The sequence below is a fragment of the Gossypium arboreum genome, chromosome 5 (assembly GCF_025698485.1).
Source record: "Gossypium arboreum isolate Shixiya-1 chromosome 5, ASM2569848v2, whole genome shotgun sequence".
Classification (NCBI taxonomy): Eukaryota; Viridiplantae; Streptophyta; class Magnoliopsida; order Malvales; family Malvaceae; genus Gossypium; species Gossypium arboreum.
In genome coordinates, this window is record NC_069074.1 from 63,106,820 (window position 1) to 63,131,900 (window position 25,081).

Here is a 25,081-nt window from a genome sequence, read left to right on the forward strand (position 1 = left end):
TTCAACAGAATACTAAGTGCTCACAAGGTATAAAAGGATAGGTGATTTTTGATGCATTAAATTACAATGAATATCTTACCAAGCTTAACTTCTATATTTAATCAAAGACTTAAACATGTACATTAGCCACACCTTCCGATGATGGCAATAGAACACTATTAAGAACAAGTGGATTAAATTCCTCTAATCCTTAAGCAACTTCTATTGTCATGCTTGTTAGCTTGAACTGTCATTGCACCTCCTAGTGTCAGTGACCGTAATAAAACTTCCATGCTAAAGACATTCAAACCCAAAGATTAAACCGTAAAAGCAAGATTAAATAAAATAACAATTAACCCACAAATCATGTGTACTTCCATACTAACATGAAATAGAAAGTAATCACTAGCGTTTAGAAAAGAAAAATAAAAAAAACAAGTGGAGAATACTATTCCTAGACAACTCGACTTGAATCTATCTATTCCTTCTTGTGTCGCACTCGGAGCTTCTCGTCAAAAGATAAGCTGCATCCTTTTCACGTTGGCTCACCTGTCAGAGCTTAAGTCACCATAGCCGAAAGCTTTAAGGGATAAGTTGAAGAAAATGATCCAAAAAGCTCTATCCCTTTTTTTTTCTTTTTAGGTGAATATTTATATTTTTCCCCAAATAGCCCAAGTGTCCTTTCATCAAAATCATGCTGCTTCTGTACGTACAAGTTAGTTGTACCAGACTGGACAGCTTACGCATTTTTTTTCTTATCCGGACAATTGACTGGTGCGGTGATAATTCTAGGTGCAATCTGAAATTACTTATGCAGCGACATCAGTACCAAAATATGACAAAATGAAGGGTAAATAAGATAAGATCCACTGAGTCATAAAATGTAAATTACTGAACTGAAAATACTAAAATATGTGCTAAAGATAACCAAAAGGGAACAAATTAATCAATAAGTAGGGAGAAAACATATGTTCTTTCTTGTATTATTAGTATCTCAGCTTCAGTAGCATCCTATCTTCATATTTTCTTTCATCAAACACAACATCCCTGCTCACCATAATTTTCTTAGAAAAGGGGTCATAGATCTTATACCCCTTTTTATTACTGCTATATCCAAGGAATATCCAAGGCTACAATCTTTTCTCGAGTTTGCTTCTTTTCACATGCGGAACATAAAAAAAAAAAGATACAACCAATTACTTTTAAGTGAGAGATTGAAGGTTTGTACTTGAACCATGCTTCAAATGAAGTCTTCTCCTTCACAACCTTGGTTGGAAATCTGTTCAACAGATAGATTGAAGTACTTACTGCTTTAGCCCAAAATTCATTTGATAGCTTGCTTTCAAAAAACTAGCACATCGCTATGTCCATCATAGTCTTGTTTTTCCTTTCACACACTCCATTTTGTTGTGGAGCGTAAATGTTAGTGAGCTGGTGATGGATCTCAGCTTCTTCACAATAGCTTTCGAACTTGTCTGAAGTGTACTCGGTTCATTATCAAACCTGATCATCTTTAGTTTGCTAACTATTTGATTTTCATCCTGTACTTTAAACTTCTAGAAAACTTATGTTGCATCAGTTTTTTTGTTTCAAAAAAAATATTTTTATTCTAAGAGCTTAACAAATTGATACTTAAACTATATCATGATTTCCATATTAGTTTTTTTTTCTCATAAGTGATGCCTCAACTATTTTTTTCCCAAGTTGGTATCTCTGTTAGTCAAACCATTAGTACCTAAAATATACCCTTTTCCCCAAATTGGTACCTAAATTTTGTTTTGGTTACAAGTGGTATCTAAACTATTATTTCTACCCACTTTATACCAAAATGTTATATTCATTAAAAAAGTTCTACCTAAAAATATAAACACTTAATTTTTTTAATTCTTTCTTCCTTTCTTTTATCTTATTTCTCTTTCTTTACCTTTTTTTATTTATTTCCTTTTTTTTCTTAATTCTTCCTTCATAATATCTTTCAGTGTCATGAATGCTCGAAATTCACCCTCCCAAGGTCAAGACCTTGGCAATTAATTTTGTGTTCAAACTTCACCATTTGCTTGCTCAACCTAATGGGATCAAAAATGTTTTTTCATTGATTAAAACCTCTATTTTCAAAATTAGACAGAACTGACCAGTCGACTAGTTCAATTGAGAATCAGTTATAGTATTGGTTCGGAGATTAGGATTGAACTAAGTTAAAAAATTTGGTTGAACCAATTTTTTTATTTTTAATTTTTATTTATTTTTATGAATTTTTTAATAATTTATTTAACCTAGTTAAACAACGACTTAAATCGAGATTTGACAACCTGGCTGGTTCAACCATTGGTCCAGTTCTTAAAACTTTGATTGACTAATAGTTGAACTAACAAACATACCAATTTGAGAGGAAAAATAGTTTAGGTACCAATCGTAACAAAAAAAAAAATTCAAAACTAGAATGGAATATCCAAAAAATATCCATCTAACCAATCGTAATGTAGATAGATTCAAATGTAAGTGCAACACTGACGAAGCAGTAGGCATATCCAAAACTAAAAAAGTCACGTGCAACCCTTAAAGATTACCAGATCTCTCACCCCACTAGATTCAAAAGGCAAATCCTAAAATACCCAAAAAAACACAATGTCTCATTAACACCAATAGAATTAACTATCATCAACCTATAAAAATTAACCAGGAGTCAGGAGACTTCTAGCCAAAATTCCTATAGCATAAAGCCATACTCAATGAAATCCTCCAATCATGCCTTTTAACACAGTCACATAACATGTCAAAGATCTGATTTCAAGAGTGAGGACATCTGCTCTATGCGATCACCATATGAAGATCACCAACACTCAACTAAGGTGTCATTCCAACAATTACAAGCATCCCAAAAGAGCCTAGACTCGCTCAAAACCATGCACAAACCCCATGTTAACGTCCTAAATAGAAACTTCTTGTGCCCAATTGCATTAACACCCACGTTCCACACACACACACAAAAAAAAACAATTACATATTGTTTGAAAAAAATCACCCCACCTAATCTTCTTGTTTCGATTTGGATCGGTTCATGATCACCTCACTCTCATGCCCATCACCTCACAAGCCTAATAATTTCTCTAATTCCCATGCTCTTTCAGCTTCCCTTAAGATTATCTTCTTACTATCTCAAATACTAGAATCTGATAAAGACCGATTTACCACTTGACTAGATTTTAGACTTCGCTTCCTATTAATGTTTTTCTCCATATTGTCTCTCTGTTTTTTTTCCCTTTGACATCAAAACTAGTGTTTTTATCCCTCAATGAAGCTTAGTTTCCGATTGGCACCAATCACCTTCATCGTGTTACTAGAAGCAATTGATAGAGAAATCTAACAAGCCAAATTTCTTTCCATGTTTGTTCATTTTTTTTTTTTGGAATGAGAACATTGACCACCTGACTTTCAACTTATATATATATATATATATATCATTTCAAAGCAAGAAGAAATAAAAATATGGGTTGGAATGTAGTGTATAAATCATTTTAATACCTATAAATATTCTATTTTATATAGCTTCAAAAGGAATGATATTCGATGCACTTTAGTGCATGAGTTTCATTCAGAATTAGTTAATAACAATACAACACCTTATTATTAGGTAAACTAAAAGTAGTGGACGATATATATATAAATACTAAATTTATTTAAATATAAATATTTTTTGGTATCTTCTATATCCATTTTATTATTCATATTTGGAGTGACTGCTTCATTCAACCATGTCTTCTTCAAAGTTAGAATTTGTATTCTCTCTTTGAGAGTGCAATGTACCTTATCGTTACACTCAACACTTATTGATATAATTAAATATTAATTAAAATTATTATTTTTCTTGAGTTTTGAGTTTAGAATTTATGGTTTAGGATTTAAAATTAAATTTTATATTAATTTTTGAGTTTAAGGTTTATGGATTTCACATCGTGTTTCAATTTTGAATTTCAAATATTTTGTTTATGTTAAATAAGTTTATTTATATTTATTTATATATCCCCACTATTTTTTATTTATAAGTAATAAAGTTCCATGTTATTATTCATTAATAGTTAATCAAATATTCACCATGAGATTATATATTTAAACTCAACATAACACATATTCTAGAAATATTATTCTAACATACATAAAATTCATTACTAGAAAAATACAAGTATCATTACTAACGACCTATTTTATGTAATATCAATTGCTTTAAACTTAAACGATAGGAGAGAAGTATAGAAGTCAATATAATGTGTACATTAAGTTAATTATATGAATGATTGATTCATATTAAATATACATACTCATAAAGTTTGTGAAAATTTTGTATGATAAATATATACATAAAATTTTATACTAAAAAAATAAAACTTTAGTTAAATTGGTAAAGTTAAAACTTAAAAATCTTAAAGAATTATGTTCAACTATTGGTTTATATTATATTTTATTGATTTTATTTATAATATAAAAATAATTAAAAAGGAGTTTATAATTTACTCATCACACCAGTCAATTGGACACATACATATTATATAGTATAAATTTGTAAATGGGTTGTATTTAGATCAATTCATTTCAATAACGATAATTTTAAAATTTGAATTTAAAATAAATTCTTAAGGAAGAACTTCACCTCACTTTTCCAACTATTTGTTGGTTGGTAGACTATTTTTTCTAACTCATCATAATGGCTAAACATTTAAGGCATGTTCTGCAGTACTTACAAAAAATACTTTTGGCTTTAAAAGTATTTTTGGAAAAAAAGTTGTGCGAAACAAGTTGCTTTTAGTTGAAATATTTTAACTTTTCAAACTAAAAAGGAGAAGTTAAAATTTTTAACTTTTCTACTCCCAAAAGCACTTTTAGTGCTTAATTACTTTTTCACCCCTCCAATAGCATAGTATTTTCCTTTTTTTTTTCTTGGTGCTTAATTACAAATGTGTTAAAATCATTAATTAAAAAATATTTTTAAAATATTAATTACAAATATTTAATGGTTATATTTAAATATTTAAATATATTCTAATTATATCTTATAAATAATTAATATTTATTGCTTAAAAATATTTAAAATTTATATTCTTATATTAAAATATTAATTATAGTAAATTTTTATATTCTTACTAAAATATAACAATATTAACTAATTTAAATATTATTTAAATGCATATTTGTTACTTAATAATAATATGTCTAAAATAGACATTTATTTCTTAAAAGTACTTTTTAACAGCAATTTAAACAATCAAATTTTAAACTAAACTTTTCAAAAACACTTTTTTACATCACTTTTTAAAAGTACTTTTCAAAAGCATTAGTCTAGTTTAATGTGAAAATCATCTACCATCCTGACATGTTTAGAGAAAATGAATAGAAGGTTGATTTTGGTTGGTTTTGTTAGAGCTTCATAAGGATATTACTTTCTTCATTAATTTGACCTATTTGTAATACTACTCACTGTATCTTCCGATTTATGACAATGCATTTATTTCTAGTTAAAGGTAAATTTTTGCTTTCTGCATTAATGGATGCCGATGGTCACTTTTTCTATTGTTTTCTTCAAGAATTTCATTTACTTCTTTTATTATTATTTAATTCTAGTGAAAAAGTTGCTATTGAATATTTGAACCTCTGTGATTGGGACGTTGAAGCATCTATTGACTATTTCTACGACACTCCGGTTCTTGTTGATGACGCACTTTTGGAAGAGCTTTATAATAGATATAAAGGCAAGTTTTTTCCCAATTTATTGCATTAGGGTGTACGCATTTTCTTTAGGGCCTTTATGGTTATGCACGTCAATAGTGTAAATGGAACATTGATAGACATCACTACTAAATCACTTGAGATAGTGATATATATATGTGATAAAATATAGAAATTCATTTATCTGTTGCTTACTTTCCATTTATCTATACTTGGCTAAATTTAGTAGCTTGTAGGATCCTTTCTAATAAATTACTTATGTTAATGTGTTACACAGATCCCGATATAGATATGATATTGGTTGATGGTATTACTCTACTATGCAATGACCTTGAGGTAATTTTTTAAAAATATCAAATAAGCCATTGATGCCTAACATTTTGTTAACCCCTTTCTCTTTTGTGTTTCTTTTCTATTATTCCATAGACGCATAACATTCTTTCTATTTCAAAATTTGAATATTTTGACAGGTGGATCCCCAAGATATAATTATGGTATGTCTGCACCCTGAAGTACAATCTCTTATGGTAAAAAGGCATTGGTATGAATAAGGTTTTTTGTTTTTTGTTTGCATGTATGTTCTCCTTCTTATCTTACATAGCTATAATTGCTAAAGGTTTTAATGTATTAACAAGGAACTGGACAAGCTCATAGTCCATGATTGCAAGGACATTTTTAATCCATTGATTTTTTTTTAATTAAATTTAGGATTTAATATTAAAAGTTGAGTGCTTTAAAGGATAGGATCTATGGTTTTAGGATATAATATTTTAGCATTTAGGGTTTTTATTTTTTAAAAAATATTAAAATAATTTTATAAATATCTTAAATCTAAAAAATAATAAAATCATCATCACCATCATCTAATCACTTACATTTGTCCATGATTGCATGGACTATTAGCAAAGGGTTTTATAGATCATTCTAATTTAAAGTCTAAATTTATACTAATTATTTCTTATATTATAATTGTATTTTAATAAATATATCATACTTAAAATTTTCTTTTGTCAACATACTAGATAACCAAATGAGACATGAATTTTAAAATTTACATCCTACATAGTTGTACTATTGACAAATGGAGATCAAGATTTTGTCTCTAATGTGGTATAAGAATAGAAAGATATGAATTTTGGTCCATTAATGTTGGGTGTTGTAATTATTTTAGTAGTGTTTGATAAAAATTATGAATGTCTTGGGCATTTGATGTCAAAATATTATGCTAAAAAATTAAGGAAGTTTGGACCCAATACTACAAATAGTTAGAATCTTGTAGCTCTCATGAAATGGAGAAGAAGGATAGTTACAAGTTTTTGTCATTTAATTTCAACATTTTATGGAAAATTATGTTAATATTTTAATAAATTGCAGTTAGTTATCTCATGGCACATGAATGCTTCTACAATGTGTGAATATTCCAAGATGGAGTTTTTACGAGGGTTACAAGAATTAAGGTGGACGTTTGCATCCTTTACTATATCTTCTAAGTTTTAAGTGATATTAAATTCAATGTTTTACCTTCTATAATGAGAAATATTGATAGAAAGATTTACTCTTTCATGGCAGTGTAGATACTGTGGAGAAGTTCCGTGATAAGATTTCATACATTCGCTCTGAGCTGAATGATGAAAGTATGTTTGGCATTCCATGGATATTCAGGAAATTTATTTTAACTTGTCATGCATGAAATGTAGAAGAAGTGAATGAAAAATTTAGCTTACAATGCTTCCATCTTTTTTCAATTTCTCTTTTATTATTTTTAACTCAATTAGTCTTTTAAAAAAGAGTAAAAAAGCTCTCTTTTTTTAATCAAAATGCTTACTAAAAACATTAATTTTTTATTCATTTTGAACAATCTCATTATAAGTTCTAATCATATCTACTCTTTTTGACACAAGTTCTAGAACTACCCATAGCCTCTCCCCAACCCATAAATAAGAGAACAATACACTTCAGTGAACTCCAACACATGTCCTCCTGCATTGGTAATAATGCTCATACCAATCGAGCTAAGACTCAATCGACCATCAACAAATAGTTTAAAATTATAATTATATTTTAAAACAATAAAAATTATAAAAAGTTCATAAAAACTAAAAAAAGACATGAGGTATACATGGATTTTCATACAAGTAGTCATGTTTAAAATTTTAATATTTTAGTCAGTATTTTTGTTAAAAATAGAAATTCGACTCTTTTTAGGATGTTGAGAGCCAAATTGACAAAAGATATAAACATTGAGAACTAAATTTGTGTTTTGCTAGAAATATACTCAAACAATTTACTTCTTTTTTCAAATCATTTAGGTTTATTAATATTTTGTGACTTAGCATATTTTTTTCAAGATTCAAATTTTTTTCTTTGGGTGATTGTAGAAAAGTTTCATGACATATACAACTTTGCATTTAGCTGGGCAAAAGAAAAGGTATTATCTTTTCCTGACAACTATCCCTAATAGTAAGTTTCCTCTAGGAAGAAAGACACTTTAGAGCTGATTGAGTAAATAGTTTTTTAAGTAAACTTCATTTGGATCCATATTACACTTTTTTGGAATGGTTTTTTCTTTATCCATGTTAGCAATAAATCACATGCTTTTTTTATTTAACTTAGTCAAACATATGTTTTGGTAACTAAACTTAGCCTTAGGGTTCAAATTGATACCTAAGGTTTCTTTTGTCCAATTAAATACCGAAACTTAGCCTCAAAGTTAAATTTGATATCTAAAACTTCTTTTTTATTCAAATTATTACTTGAACTTGACTTTCTAATTCAAATTGGTTCAAATAAGTCATAATAAATTTAGACAAAAAAGATAAGTCCAAGGAGCCAATTTCAAGTGAAAAACAGTCTTATGTACTAGTTTATGTACTAGTTTGGACCTTGAAGCGAAAATCAAAAACAAAATGTATATTTACCCATATCTATTTTGTTAGATATATTGCTTGATTTTTAAGTTGTAAAAGAACCATAAAAAATTTGTAAAAAATAATTTTAACCTTTAGATTAATTCTCTAATATTTATATTTAGCAAAAATATATTTTAAGATGTGATTATAATTCTTTTAGAATTTCAATTAGAATGCTAATGTGGTTAAAGTATATATTTCATTGATAATAACTTTATGTAGTTATTAATCTTTTATTATTTATGTTAGGGCCAAAAATCTATGGCATTGGATACTGCAATTGGTATGTGGCGTTTGTTATTTGCTGAGAAGAAGTGTCCTTTGCTTGACCATTGGTGCCAATTTTTACAGGTACTTTTGAAACATAGTGTTCTTTCCATATTATTTTTTGTTAGAAATCTTATTAGAATATGCTATGAGAAATATTTGTTATTGATTCTAGAGAGCTACATCCTAATCCTTAAAGACACTATGAAAGAAAACATCTACCCAAAGTACTACCCTTTATATCATCTCGCAGGACATGACTAACAACCAAGGGAGGACAGTCAAATTTGCATAAACCTGACCATCCATTTACTAGAAAGTTTTGCCATTTAAGTATTCCACCAAATTGCCTTGAAAAACACATGCGCCAGTCATTGACGTTCGTAGAGCTCTTTAATGCTCCTTACAATGGAAATAGAATTCAACTGTACAAAATAATCAAACAATAGTTGAATCACTTCAGAATCACCAAACTAAAAAAAATGAATTGATTATATCATGCATCTTATGCTAAAGTAAGGCCATCATACACAATGGAAAGCACAATTTGAATCACTGTCCACATGCATATGTTCCTATTAAACCCACAATCCACTAACCCTTACTGTCATGAGTCAACCCTGCCAAAGTTTGATTTGTTCTCAACTCCATACCTTCATTCGTATTAACTTTTTTTCAAACATCCTCAGGAGGTTTTCATGCCACCTGTACAACTTGCATTTTCGTTGGCTTATTCTTACAGTCACTGCTACAATGTTCCTAAACCAACCAAAGGGCAATTATATCATCCAAACAAAAGAATCACCAAAGACAATCAAATTTCTCATTTCCATTGCCAACAAATAATCCCAAATAAATTCCATTCGCATTATTCACCGTAAAATTAAAACTATCTTGAACATTATCAATTAACAAATAGATAAATATAGAAAAGAATGTGGTATAGAATGAAAGTGGCAAAACTTTCTTCCATATGAAGCAACAACTTGACAATCTTGCAAAATATGCAAGCTATTTTCCTTCTTGTTACCACAAATAGGACATAAGGGATCGCTATTCATCCCTATACTAAACCATTCAACATTCGTCAATAATTTGTCTCTAAGCACGCACTTCATATTGCATCATCCTTTGTTGTCCTTTATATTTCCACATCATCTTCCAAGCTTTATCCATCGAATCCCAGTTGTCTTTAATGCATCTGTTACATAGAAATATTCAATTTTCAACTCTCTCTAAAAACATATATTCTGCCTTACTAGATACTTCAGTGAGTGACTACTCACGAAATGCAACACAATAACTTAGCTAAGATAGCTTGCAAAATCATTCCACTTCCAAACATAGACAATGTCCTCCATTATATCATTACACAAATAATAATTTCTTAATGGCTCAAACTCGGAATCCATCTATTGATCCAAAATTTTTCATCCTTCTATCACCAATTACCAACACAAACTTTCTCTAAGTTCTTTTCACACTTTTGCCAAAGAACGTTATAAAAATGAACAATTACACTTGTTAATGTGTTTATGGAATCCCTTCCAAAACGTATTAATTATGCAGCATCTACACTCGATAAGCCTTTTCATTTGTAAGAATATTGAATTCCGATATCAATAAGAAAGATCAATTCTACTATCATAATATCTTTCACAAGCCTTCCACTATCAATAGGTTGACATGTCTCCTATTTAACAAGAGATGGCTTCCGCTTTCTCCCAGTAGCTCCAAAGAAAAATCCCTAACCAACTTCTCAATCATATTATAACCTTTCACAAGAATCAATGAAGAATGCTTAAGATAGATTGGAATCTCCGTAAGAACCAACTTCTTTAAAGTAATTTTGCATCTCACCCATTGAATTGCTTTTTAACTTTACCAATAACCAACTAGAAAGTGTCTTTAGTAATCTATCTGTGAAAGAGAGGAATACCCAAGTGCTTGCCAAATACGTAACCATTTGGAAACCGAATTTGCTCTTGGAAATCGTATTCATATTCGCATTAGTATTAGTATTAGGAGAAAAAATAATTGAGTTTTTGATGAATTGATTTTGTCATCTAAATAATGACAAAACTATGGACACCACTTTGGCTTGTTCCAAATCTACCTTGCAAAAGTGGACGAGATTGTGTTCAAAAGAGCGATGAAAGATATGGGACAATATTTTCTCCCTTATTGCATTGTGAATGTTGTGATCTAATCTTTTCATTTCAGGGACAAATAGATAAGATGAGAGAGGGCTGCTTTGCCTTGCCTAATACCATAGAATTTGCATTGATGCGTATGAGATACATTGAAGAACAACTTGGACTATCCATTGAGGAATTCTAGCTTCGTAGAGTATCATCAAGAAAGTCTTATCAAACCCAATTATAAGCTTTCTCTAAATCAACCTTAATGACCATCCACCCTTTTTTTAACAATTATTCACTCAAAGAAAAACTTATTAAGTGGTCAATATGTTATTTGTAATGTTTCATTCAACCACAAAACTAGCATGATTAGGGGAAAATATGTATGACATTATCCTTTCAAGCCTATTAACAATTGCTTTCATAATCACCTTGTAAAGAATCAAACCTAGACTAATAGGTTAGAAATGAAACATGGAATTTGGGTTTGCCACCTTTGGATCAAAACCAACAATGTTTTGTTAAGACTTTAACTTAAGTTTTGTCTTTAAGACACTTATTTCACCATACTAAAAATCAATGCACTAACAATATCCCATTGGCTCTCAAAAAAATGTGCATGCAGACCACACAATCTTGGTGCTTTTAGAGGTACCATATCAAGCAAAGCATGCTTAATTTCCTCGCCTGCTATCTCATACTTCAACACCCTCATATCATATTTTTTGAAAGGCATCCATATAAGGAAAACTTTCTCATTATAATGCCTTCAGCTTGTAAAAGTTACTAAATAAAGAAACAACCTCAACTTTCAATATTTCCTCATCATTGCACCAATCACCATTACCAATCCTCAATACTTCAATTTGATTTTCTTCTACAAGGTAAAGTTTGACTATGAAAGTATTTACCATTTCAATCACTCTGAACCAACCTATCAACTTTAGACTATTGTCTCTACAAAATTTCCTATTGCTCCGAACCCCTTCCAATTTCTCTCGTAAGTCAATATCCAACAAAATCAAATTGCTAGATTTGTAAGTCTCTATAGCTTTCTATATGTCTGTTAATCTCCTAATAACCTTCTGTTAAAATAGATGACGATAATGAAAATAGAATGGTCGCAAAAATAAAGATAAAGTAGAACATACAGATTTTACGTGAAAACCTTTTTTAAAAAAAACCATGGGTAGAGGAGAAGAAATTCACTAATATTGAAAAACGAATGATACAAGAGAAGTTCTGACTACATCTATTTAAAGGTTGAAAAACCTAATTCTAATCAATGTCAAATAGAAGAAGTGTAGTTCTATACGGATTCTACTTGTGCGACATAGTTCGTACCGCGGGGGCCTCCAGTAACATCATCATCTGACAAAAAAGAAGAAGCGATGGCTGCATCACCAGTAATAGTTGAACCTTGTAAAACATATAACTTGACAGTCTTTCTTTGCCCTTTCATCATAATGAGAGAACCCTTGCTAATCTTCAGAACCCCACTTTCAACTGTATACTTGTACCCTTTTGAATCAAGATTACTCAACGAAATCAAATTCCTTTTCAATTTTGGTACATGTCGTACGCCACTAAGTGTTCTGACAACTCCATTGAATATCTTAACTTTGATTATACCAATACCTATGATTTTATATGAAGCATTATTTCCTATCAAAATAACACCTTCAGACACTGTTTCATATGTTGTAAACCAATCCCGATTAGGACTCATATGGAAAGTACAACCAAAACCAATGATCCATTCCTCACTCACTTTAGAGTTGTCGATAGAAGCAACTAGAAGTTCACCATTATTGTATTTTTCTACAACATCAGTTTCACCAGATTATTCTGGTTGTTTTTCCTTTTGATTCGTTGCCTCTTTTTTTTTTTAATCTTGTTCTGCAACTTATAGCACTCAGACTTAATTTTCCTTTTCTTTTTGCAGAATTTACAAGTTTTACCTCTATTTGAAGATCTAGATCTACTCTTAAATTTACTGCGAGGATTTCATTCTTGTGTGCTCCACGATAATCATTAGTATTTCATTCTTGTCTCTCACAAACAATGAGACCCTCTCCTTGAGAGTCAGATCTGGCCACAAGATGCTTTATCTTGCCATACGACATTAAAGAAGCATAGACTTCATCAACTGTACGTGAGAGATTCGCAACTATACAAAATTATATCTCTAAAGGTTGAATAAGACAAGGGCAACGAATAAAGTATAATTAACCCTAAATCTTTTTTATCATACTGAACCTCCATGGCCTCTAGGTCCGAGAGAATTTCTTTAAACACAGTTAAGTTTTTGTGCACAGATGCACATACCTCCAAATGATGAGCATAAAAATGTTGCTTCATATGTAACTTGCTAGTTAAGGTTTTCAACATGCATAAGTGCTACAGCTTTACCCATAATGCAGTGTAGTCTTCTCTTTAAACACGTCCTGTAGAATTTCATTCGACAGATGCAGATGTGATTGCATTAAAGGCTTTTGATCTTTACGTTTCTTCTCTTCTTCCGTCAATGTCAAAGGCATCTTATCTACCCCTAGTAGGGCATCCTCTAAATCCATTTGCGCAAGAACTACCTGCATCTTTACTTACCACAACACGAATCTGGTGTTGTGATCCAATAACAAAATATCATAATTAATTGTCACCATTACCATGATCTAGACAAGCAACCCAAAAAGCTTGGATACTAGTTTATTAAAATAGATGCCAGTAATGGAAATTTAATAATTGCAAAAATAAAGAAAAATAAGAACACATATTTTACATGGAAACCCTTTCTGGAAAAAACCAAAATAAAAAGGAGAAAGAAATTCACTAATATTGAAAAATGAATAATACAAGAGGAGTTTCGATTACATCTATTTAAAGGTTGAAAAATCTTAATCTAATCAATGCCAAATAAAGAAAAATAAGAACAAATAGATCCCCTTATTTTACCACTGTATTTTCTTTAATAAGGATTCGAGTCACACAACTCTAGCGTCTTCCTTTCATGAACATTAATAAAACCAAACACATCTCTATTCCATAGGATAACCATATCAATGAAAATTTCAAACATCTTCTCATATCAATGAAAATTTCAAACATCTTCTCCACACTTTCATCAAGTTCCTAGTTATTTTTTACAAATTGTTTAAAACCATTATGAGCCACCCAACTCAAAAAGGAGTAAAAAAGTCTTGTAGTTTTTTGCCTCTCCTATGACCTATAGTAATAATTAAATATCGATGATCAAACTTCAACTTAGGCAATTGTCGAGTTATCATTGAGAAGACACATCCCACTCCATGCTACAAATTCCATAATCAAGTCTCTAAAAAATTGACCCATGAGTCCATGTGAAATCAATTCCCTTGAAACTCATATCTCACATATTGTGCTAAAAAAAAGACAATCAATTCTCTCATAGAATAGAAACACAAAGGTTTTCAAGTGGGATTTGGGTTTGTTGGAATACATCAGTTTCATTTTATGTGTTTATACAGTCATGGTCTATTTGTTCATACTTGTGCTAAATGTAGCATTGTAGCATATGAATTTTGTCTTTCAATTGTATATGTTATTCATCAATTTGGGTTGCTTCAAATGATTGCTGACGGGCTAGTCTCTCATGGATTGTTGCCAAGGTTTTTAATAATGATTAAGAGGTAAAGCTTACGGTAGAAATAGTTGGTGTACTAAAAACCAAACTTCTCAACAACATTATCAACCTTAATTCTAGTTTTTTTTTCATTAAACAAAAAAAAAATCAAGATTGAGCTCTCTATAGTACTTATTGAATAATTGATCAAATTTGGAGTGTCTATACCTTTATTAATTTTAAATAGTAAAATTTAAATTCATAATCATAACACAGACATGAGGAAGCCTATTCTTACATGATCAAGCTTTTAAGTTGTCATCCTCAAAATCATCTTTGAGCCTTTCTGTTTCATTCTCACCATCCATGACTACATCATCATCATCCATGGCTTTGGTGAGATTTCTTTCAATAAACTCCATTGCATTACTAGTTAAGAGCATCAAGTGACCTTGAATTCATGACTAAATTCATTTTCATGTACACTCTCTTCTTATATGTTCTCATTTAACTATTTATTTCTTAGGAGAAATCGAATAAGATGAGTCTTCAACATGCCTCTGGTTTTCCTCCCATCCATTGCACCTAAAAAGGCCATTTCCTAATTTTTTTTTTTACTTTTTTCATCAATATAAATCGTCAAATGCTTAATCTTGTTGCATTGGGCCTTTAAATTCATTATGTTTGGGATTTCTCTATTAGCTTGGCCTAATGGCACTAGACTCATCCCTTGCTTTTATTTGCACGATCAATCTGTAAGGCCATAATGCCTTTTCCCTTCTTATTTTCCTTTTTCAATGAACCAACTCAATTTGCATTAAAAGGTTATTGCTTTTTTTTGCTCCAATTCTTCTTTTCTTCTCACATGTTTACCAATGTTATCAATAATTTTCCCTTCTTATAAATTCGTAAGACTTTCAAATCTTGAATGACCTATATTCATGCCTTTATTATTGGTTGATTCTCCATTTCGTGTTTGTTCAAGTCTTTAAGAATGATGCTCCACCAACACGCATGGCTTATAACTTTCAATTTCAAATTGACAAGTCTCATGTGGTTTTGGTGCCAACACATAATCTAATGGCTCTTTCTTTTCCTCTAGTCTTGAAATTACAGTACATGCCTATTGCAAATTGCCATATCTACCATATTGGAAAGATAAATTTGGCAACCCTCACACTCCACCCTTTGTAAATACTCTTTAATTCTTGTGGAGTGTGCCTTGCATTTTTTGTCACTTTGCAGACACTTGACACAACCAAAACCAATGTAAGAACGACGTCGCGATGAAGAGGCATGCGACATCAAGATGACGGATGTATTTTCCAAGTAACGCAATCGTGTTTTTTTACAGTCAAGTAGGACTCTTTCTTCTAGTCAAGCTCTGATTACTCCAGGAAAATTTTAGTCATATTAGTTCTTTAATCTGAGCTTATTTAAAGGGTCATTACAATAAAGAAAAATAGTGTGTTCTATGATAACGTTGAATTCAAGAGAAAGTTGTGTGTTCTGGGTTCGGGTTTTGCACAACTATGGTAACTTTTCTCCATCTTGTATTCTTGTTTATTTGCTTATTAGTGAAAAGTCGAATCCTACTTTTTCTTTTTTGTTGTTTATTCAGGTTTTTTAGCCTACTTCTCTATCATGAATATCACGATAATTTCTTCACAAATGTGACACAAAGTAAAGCCGATGTTGCGACGAGGAAACTCAAGATATTGTGACAACGCAATGAATTTCTCATTTACATGAGGCTAAAGGTTCTTTGGAGTAACAAGAGGATATTGAAGTCACTCCAGATCAGTTAGAGACTCCATTTGATTCATAGGTATTTCCTACATCTCAACTATAAAATTATTAGCTAACTCATAACAGGAAGAGATGAGAGATCAAACCACCGTAGAGGTTCTGCCATGGAAATCCAGTGGCGTATGCTCTAAGCATTTCTGAGAGCATTGATTCAGCTGATCCTTTGTATTACTCTAAGGCAGTTCAAGCTTCTGATTCTAGTAAGTATGATAGCTTTGTGTATCTACATAGCTTAGATGGTGGGTCATTTATATATTTACTACTTTATGTTGATGACATGCTGATTGCTGGTACGAACTCATCTAAAATTAATTAGTTAAAGACCATTCTTAACTCTAAGTTCGATATGAAGGATCTTGGTGCAACCAATAAAATTTTGGGGATGGAAATTTCCAAAGATAGACACTCCAGGAAGTTATTATTGTTACATTAGAGGTATATCAAAAAAATACTTGAGTGGTTTACAATGCAAAATTCAAATCTAGACAGTACTCCCTTAGTTGCACACTTAGACTTTTGGCTTTAGATTTGCCATAGATCATGGACAAAGAAAAGTACATGTCCAAGGTTTCCTACTCCAGTGCAGTCGATAGTTGATGTACACAATGGTCTACACTCATCCTAATATTTCACATGCTATTAGTGTTGTGAGTAGATACATGGCTAAACCCGACAAGTTACACTAACAAGAAATTAAGTGGATTCTCAAGTATTTGAGGTGCACATCTAATACTTGTTTGGAGTTTGGGAGAAGTTCAGAGTTTCTAGTTGGCTATGTAGACTCAGATTATGCAAGATATTTAGACCAAAGGACATCTCTCATAGGTTATTTGTTTACTTCAGCAACTACGCTATTAGTTGGAAGACCACACTACAGACCACCATGGCGTTATCAACTATAGAAGTAGAATATATGTCAATCACAAAGGCACAAAGGAAGCCATTTGGTTGAGAGGTCTATTCAGGGAGTTGGTTAATGAAAAAGGAGCGATTGTTTTGCGATTGTCAGACTGTCACTAAGAATCAGATGCTTCATGGATAACGAAGCACATAAACATCAGGTATCACTTTGTTTAGGAGAGGGTTGCAAAATGGGATGTTAAAGTTCATAAGATTAGCACAGAGGATAATCTATCTAATATGATGAATAAGAGTTTTCTTGTTTCCAATTTCAAGCACTACTTAGACTTGGTCAGTATCCTGCAAAGATTCAATTAGGCTCGTGACAGGGCCTAGAAAGAAGGCATGTTAAATACAAGTCAAGGTGGAGATTTGTGGAGTGTGCCTCGCATTTCCAGACACTTTGTAAGCACTTGAAATAACTAGAACAAAAGCAAGGACGGTGTCATGATGACGCGCCGTATTTCCCAAGTAGCGCAACTGTGTTTTTTTACTGCCAAGCAGGACACTTTCTTCCAATGAAATCTAATTACTCCAGGAAAATTTTAGTCAGATTAGTTCGCTAATCTTAGCCTATGTAATTGGTCATTATAATAAAGAAAAATAGAGAATTCTATGAGAACATTGTATTCAAGAGAAATCTGTGTGTTTTGGGTTTAAGGTTTGTACTAGTAGGGTAATTTTTCTCCATATTCTATTCACGTTTATTTGCTTATTAGTGAAAAGCTGGAGCCTTTTTTGCTTGTGGTTTTTTATTCTCTTGGTCATATTGATCAGAGGAGTTTTTTCACATAAATTTGTATATTTGATCTTCTTTATTTTTTCTTTTTCATTATTTATTCAAGTTGATTCCCAATAATTCTCACCTTTAAGATGAGTGGCGTACTCAAATATACACGCTACCAATCATGAAAATTGAACATTTGTTCCATTATTCATCTTACAATTGATTTTGATAATTTGTTCAATAGTCTCCCCAATGGAACAAAACAAGATCATTATTAGTTTTTTGTTTATTCACCAACAAATCCCAACAATCTTATCCAAGCCACCACACTAGGTTAAAATGGCTAAGACATGGAAAACGACAATGTACAAGACTAAATTGTAAGGTACTACCTGTAGACAACCTAAGGCCCTTTTATAACATTCTAGTGTAATCCTTTAACTATCTAAGTCTAGCCATATAATAATCATTTCCCAAGCCCATGAGTTGGACCGATTGTAAAGGATTCCATAAAGCCAAAATCTTTACATAACAGTGTATTATAACCAATTCTCTTTTTTAATAACTTAAATATCACAATTTTGGACATACTTTTCCTAACTAAAAAAATGTACACTTGGGAATTTGATCAACAACATACCATGTAAAACATTTGTTACCACATCCTTATCAACCAAATGAATCATCATTGTTCTCACCCTCATCAGTGATCATATGAATTTCCTTGAATAAGACACTTTCTTATTTTGATACTTCAATTATCATCATGCCCTATAATCAAACCTTTTTATTTTCCTTACTTCAACCCTTATTCGAGCTTGACATTCTCATAGGATCATCATTTCCACCAACACTCATCCTCTTATAACCAGATACAATTTTTTTTGTTAAATTTAAATTTTTGACTTGTTAAAAAATAAGTGAACTCTTTTTTTAAGATAATAAGTTGAATAATTTCAATGGTGAAAATTGGTTGAATATGTAAAAGCATGAGAATATATATCCCATTATTACTCCTTAGAAACAATCAAATTCCTTATGTCAAGGACAAGGAATAAAGCACTAAAATGTTAAAAATATCTTCCTAATCTCTTTTTAATATATAAATAAGATTTAGTACTTCAACCTTTTATTTGATTGATGAAGATATAACTCCACATTCTCAGTTTAATATTGATGAATAGGATTTTTAATGATAATGATTGTAGCCAAATTATCACAAAATACCTTTATTGGTTAAACCTAAACTCTTAAAGTAATTTTTTAGCCATGATCATTCATAAATAGTTAGAGCTAAAGCTTTATGTTTTCCCCCAATATTGCTCTTGGGGAAAAAATTGTTTCTTGCAATATTAAGCTACCAAGTTTGATCTTCAATTTGAAATGAATCTTGCCTAATCATCATTTGAGTATACTTCAACTCCCTTAGTTATTTCTTCTTAAAAGATTATCTGTTCACAACCAGTCACCTTCAAACATAAAAAATATGATAAACTTTTTCAATTTTTTTCAAGAATTGTCTTACAGCACTAACAAGGAAAATTATGTCTTACCTTTTCTAGGACTGATTAATAAGCTTTCCTAAAGGAAAATGACATCTTCTAATATCAAATTTTTTTGTTACTAGTTTCTTTGAAAAAAAAAATTATACTTTTTATTTTATTTGAGTGTTTGCAACCTTGCATCTTGACATCACACTTTATTTAATAAGATGTAATCATCTTGTGAAATATGTAACACCCCATACCCGGCCTAGATGTTAAAACCAAGTCTGGTGAGCTACATCAAAACATCTAAAAAAATCCAACCTTTAATTATATAAAATTTTTCGTCCAAAAAACATTTAAAGCATCTTGAAAAGCCAAGCCTACATCTAAAATTCAAAGAGACAGTAGGATAGTATTAGTTTATTTAAACTATAAAAGTAATCAGAAAGGAGAGATGACCAAGCTCTTGATACACCGAGCCTCCTAAGGCGAGGGGTTACCTAAAATCTAGTTAAGCAAACTGAATGAGTTTAATACTCAGTGTGCAACAGACATAAAATCAAAACAGCAATTTAAATGTAACAGTAATTTCCTAAATTCGAATACAAAATTAGTAATAGAAAATATCCAATATTATAGAAATAGATCAGATAAGACCACAGAATAGATCAGATAAGATTGCAGAACAGATCAGATACAGATCTAGTTTCCTACCCCAATCCACTACACACCATCTCCAACAAACCCAACACACCATATAGGGTATCAAGTACCCATCCAGCCTTACACACCACTGAGTATCGGTATGAAAAATTCCAGAGTAAGTGCAAACTAGCTGCCAGAGTAGTATGCAATGGATCACCAAAATCAGATACAGAACTGCGCCTTCGACACTCAATTCACCAGGTCTTTAACTGCCAACACTTCCTTTTTTTACCATTCCTACCCAATGCAGATGCAAAAGACAGATGTTAAATTTCAAGGTAGTACATACAGTTATCCAGATATAGTTCATAATTGGATAATTTAGATCAGTATCGTTTAACAGTTATTGCATTCATTATACGTACAGAATATCAATTATTCAAGCTTAGAACATGGGATACCAAGTTATAAAGTCTAATTCAGATCATACGAACTTTTCGAAAGGCCTACATTCAATTCGAATGACGCTTACGGTCCTAGAGAAAATTTCAGTACCCTAGCTCACATGCCTGTGTGGATTCATACAGCTTGGGTGTCTAGCCCATGTAGTCCACATGGCCTAGCACACGCCCGTGCAACCCTTCTTATGTCATACACAGTCCATCACAAGACCTAAACACTATCGTGTAGCTCAAAATATTGAGTTACACGGTCTAGCACACGGCCTAACGCATGCCCATGTGACTTAAATCTCACAATAATGCTCAAAAGGCTTGGACACACCCGTGTGACTCTACTTCACAAACAATGAGTTACACGACGTATCACATGGCCTATATGGACTACCACACTATTCTATGGGGTCAATAGCGATGTTTTTTGGCATTCAAAACTTACAGAAATTTGATTTTTCGTTAAACACCTAATATGGGTTTGAGTATAAGCAATCGAAGTGAATCCGAGACCTAAAAAGACAATCTAGCGACCAATTACACAAGTATTTACAACAAAACGCTAAAATTCAAAGTATAAAATAAGTTACGCCAAAAAGTTTCGATGAACCCCCAAACTCAAGGATTCAACCCCTTACCTTTTCAAAACACAGAAATCCATAGAACTACAATGTATGAGGAATGTTGTTCCCACAATCTTCGCCTAAAAAAATACCAAACGAATACTTAAAAAATGAATTCAAGCAATTAAACAAAATCTACTTTGACAAAATGAATGAGCAATACTAACAGAAATTCGCATTAGCTTACGCAATTACTCGGACAATCAAAGACAACCAAATATGGAGTTTTCCCCATCATAACAATAGCAAAATGATGAAAAATTAAAAAGAAATAAGGCAATAAAAGGAAGAATAAAATGGAAGGAAAAGAAGAAAAAGAAACAAAGAAAGAAAATAAGAGGATGAGAATAAAGAGAATGTACAGGAAAGAGGGAGAATTTCAATTAATTAGTTTTAAAAAAAATTACCACACTTAACGGAGTAGTAACAAAAATTATTTCCTTGTTGGACACATAGAGACTCGAACATAGAACTAGAAGGTATACAAAAACTTAACCATCTAAATAGCAAGCTCATTTTTTACACAAATTTATACAAAATTACACTTAAGCCGATAATTCAAGGATAGGGATTAAGTCAATTTAAAACATAATCACAAAACTTCTAATAGTGAGAATCAAATCCCTAACCCCAAACATATAAGCAGAACATTTAACCACAAATATCAAGACTTAATTATTAATAGGCATTAACAAACAACATTCAATTTTTTTAGGCATTATAACTCACTCCTTCGAAAAGAAGTTTTGTCCTCGAAATTTACTTGAATTAAATAGATGAGGGTATTGCTGACGAAATGAATCCTCATGTTCCCAAGTAGCTTCCTCAGTGCCATGATTCCGCCACAAACTCTTAACTAAAAGACCAATTTTCTTTTGCAAGACTTTAACATCTCGCTCCAGGATCTGAACAGGCTCCTCCTTGAAGGTGAGATCGGGTCTCACATCAATCTCCTCAACAGGGACGACGTGAGAAGGGTCAGACTGATACTGTCTCAACATCGTGATGTGGAACAGATCATGAACCTGATCTAACTCAAGAGGTAACTCCAGCTGATAAGTGACAGGTCTAACACGTTTCAGAATACGGTAAGGTCCAATGAACCTCAAGCTCAACTTGCCTTTACATCCAAACCAAAGAACCTTTTTCGACGAGGAAACTTTCAGAAACAATTGATCACCTGCAAAATACTCGATATCTTTTCTCTTTAAATCCACATACAATTTCTGTCAATCAGAAGCTGCCTTAAAGTGGTCTCAAATCAGTTTAACAGTATTCTAAGTTTTAGAAACTAGCTCAGGACCCAAAATCTAACACTCACCTAACTCAATCCAACATAGAAGGGTACGTCACTTACGTTTGTATAGAGCCTTAGAAAGTTCCATTTGAATGTTAGACTAGTAGATATTCCTCCAAACTACCCCAGATGTCAATGACACAGCTCCATAACATATCCTCCAGAATTTGAATCACTAGTTTAGATTGTCCATCAGTCTGAGAATAATATGTAGTACTAAAATCCAATCAAGTACCCAAAGCCCCGTGAAGTTTCTTCCATAATCGAGAAGTAAAACGCATATCTCTATCAGAGATAATCGAAATTGAAACTCTGTGTAGTCTTACAATTTTAGAGACATACAACTTAGCCAGTTTCTGAATCGAATAATCTGTAAGAAATGAGCAGACTTGGTCAATTGATCAACAATGACCCAAACTGAGTCTATCTTAGAGGGCGTCAAAGGCAACCCACTAATGAAGTCCATTATTACACACCAACATTTCCACAGGGGAATCTTAACCAGCTATAGCAGACTAGAAGACAACTGATGCTTAGCCTTAACCTTCTAACATGTCAGACAGTAGGAGATGAAGGTAGTAACCTCTCATTTCAAATGGGGCCACCAATAGAGGTCTCGAAGATCCCTATACATTTTATTTACACTGGGATGCATAACATAAGGGCTATTATGTGTTTCCAATAAAATCTATTGCCTTAACTCAACATCGTTATGCATACAAATCTAACCCCTAAAACACTGAACACTATCACTATTCAATCCGAAATCAGAGGTTTCACCTGTTTCAACCTAACATAAACGCAAAACCAGAAACTCGTCCCTCAGCTCCAATTTGATTAACCCAGGTTAGTTTAACCTGCAACTCAGCTAGCAAACTCTTGTCATTAAACAAACTCAGATGATCAAACATCGCTTTCTGATTGGTCACTACTCTATAACTAAAAGCATCAGCCACAACATTGGCCTTACCAGGATGGTAATCTATCATGCAGCTGTAATCCTTAAGCAATTCAATCCATCTATGTTGCCTAAGGTTTAACTCTTGTTGAGTTAGAAGATACTTTAGGCTCCTGTAGTCGGTGTAGATGATACATCTTCCACCATATAGATAGTGCATCCAGATTTTTAGAGCGACGATAACTGCCGCCAACTCAAGGTCGTTACATAGGATAGTTGCCCTCTTACAACTTAAGGTATCGGGACACATAAGCTACTACCTTACTGTCCTGCATCAAAACATATCCCAAACTGACGTGCGAAGCATAGCTATAGACAACAAACTCCCTACCAGACTTAGGCTATACCAGAACAGGTTCTTGAGTCAAAACGGACTTGAGCTTCTCGAAACTCGCTTATTGCTTATTAGACCATACAAACAGAGTGTTCTTACGTAACAACTTAGTAAAAGGAGCTCCGATAAGAGAAAACCCCTTGATAAACCTTTGCTAGTAGCTTGCCAAACCTAGGAAACTTTGAAGCTCAGACATATGCTTTGGTTGTTTCCACTCGACCACAGCCTCGATTTTCTTGGGATCAACTTGGATCCTATCGGCAGTCACAACATGCCCCAAAAAGTTAACCTCTTGCAACCAGAACTCACACTTGTTAAACTTAGCATACAGTTGTTTCTTAGGGAGTATCTAAAGAACTATTCGAAGATGCTCATATGCTCATTCACATTCTTTGAATAAATCAGGATGTCATCAATAAAGACTACTACAAAACAGTCTAGATATAGCTAAAATACCCGATTCATTAGATCCATAAATGCAGCCGGAGAATTCGTCAATTTGAAAGGTATAACTAGAAACTCGTAATGTCCATAACGAGTCCTAAAAGTAATATTATACACATTGATTTCTTTAACCTAGAGCTGATGGTACCCAGAACAAAGACTAATTTTAGAGAATACAGATGCCTCGTAGAACTGATCAAACAAGTCATCGATCCTCAGAAGCGTGTATTTATTCTTTACGATCAACTTATTCAGCTGACGATAATCTATACACATTCTCATCAATCCATCCTTTTTCTTGACAAATAGAATCGGTGCCCCCCACGGAGACACATTCAGTTAAATGAACTCACGATCTAGAAGTTCTTGAAGTTGAGCCTTTAGCACCCTAAGCTTATTCGGTGCCATATGATAAGGAGCTATAGATATAGGAGCAGTACCCGGTAACAGTTCTATGCCAAACTCAACCTCTCAATCCTGAGGTAGCCCCGAAAACTCCTCAAGGAAAACAATTGAAAAGCCTTTTACAATTCTAATATCTTTAACAGAGAGCTCTGTAGAACCAGAATTAGATACAAAGGCTAGGCATGCCTCATACTCTTTTCGAATAACTTTTCAGCTACAAGAGTAGTGATTATGTTAGAGAGGTAATCTCAATGCTCACCGATCATAATGAACTCGCTATTCTTATCAGACCTCATAGTAACCCTCTTAGAGGCAAAATCTAAGCTGACCCGATGTTCCACGAGCCAATCCATTCTCAAAATCAGATCAAACTCTCCAAATGGAA

The 25,081-nt window shown here is 32.3% G+C and overlaps 1 protein-coding gene across 1 annotated transcript in view; it reads left to right on the forward strand.

Moving 5' to 3' along the window:
- Window positions 1-5,515: 5,515 nt before the first annotated feature.
- LOC108451587 (uncharacterized) overlaps window positions 5,516-25,081 on the forward strand; it is a 31,687-nt gene continuing 12,121 nt past the window's right edge. Inside the window, exons 1-7 of the mRNA XM_017749262.1 lie at window positions 5,516-5,720; window positions 5,975-6,033; window positions 6,168-6,191; window positions 7,072-7,154; window positions 7,267-7,331; window positions 8,076-8,125; window positions 8,856-8,957. Coding sequence (XP_017604751.1) covers window positions 5,516-5,720; window positions 5,975-6,033; window positions 6,168-6,191; window positions 7,072-7,154; window positions 7,267-7,331; window positions 8,076-8,125; window positions 8,856-8,957 — 588 coding nt within the window. The remainder of the gene's footprint in view (window positions 5,721-5,974; window positions 6,034-6,167; window positions 6,192-7,071; window positions 7,155-7,266; window positions 7,332-8,075; window positions 8,126-8,855; window positions 8,958-25,081) is intronic.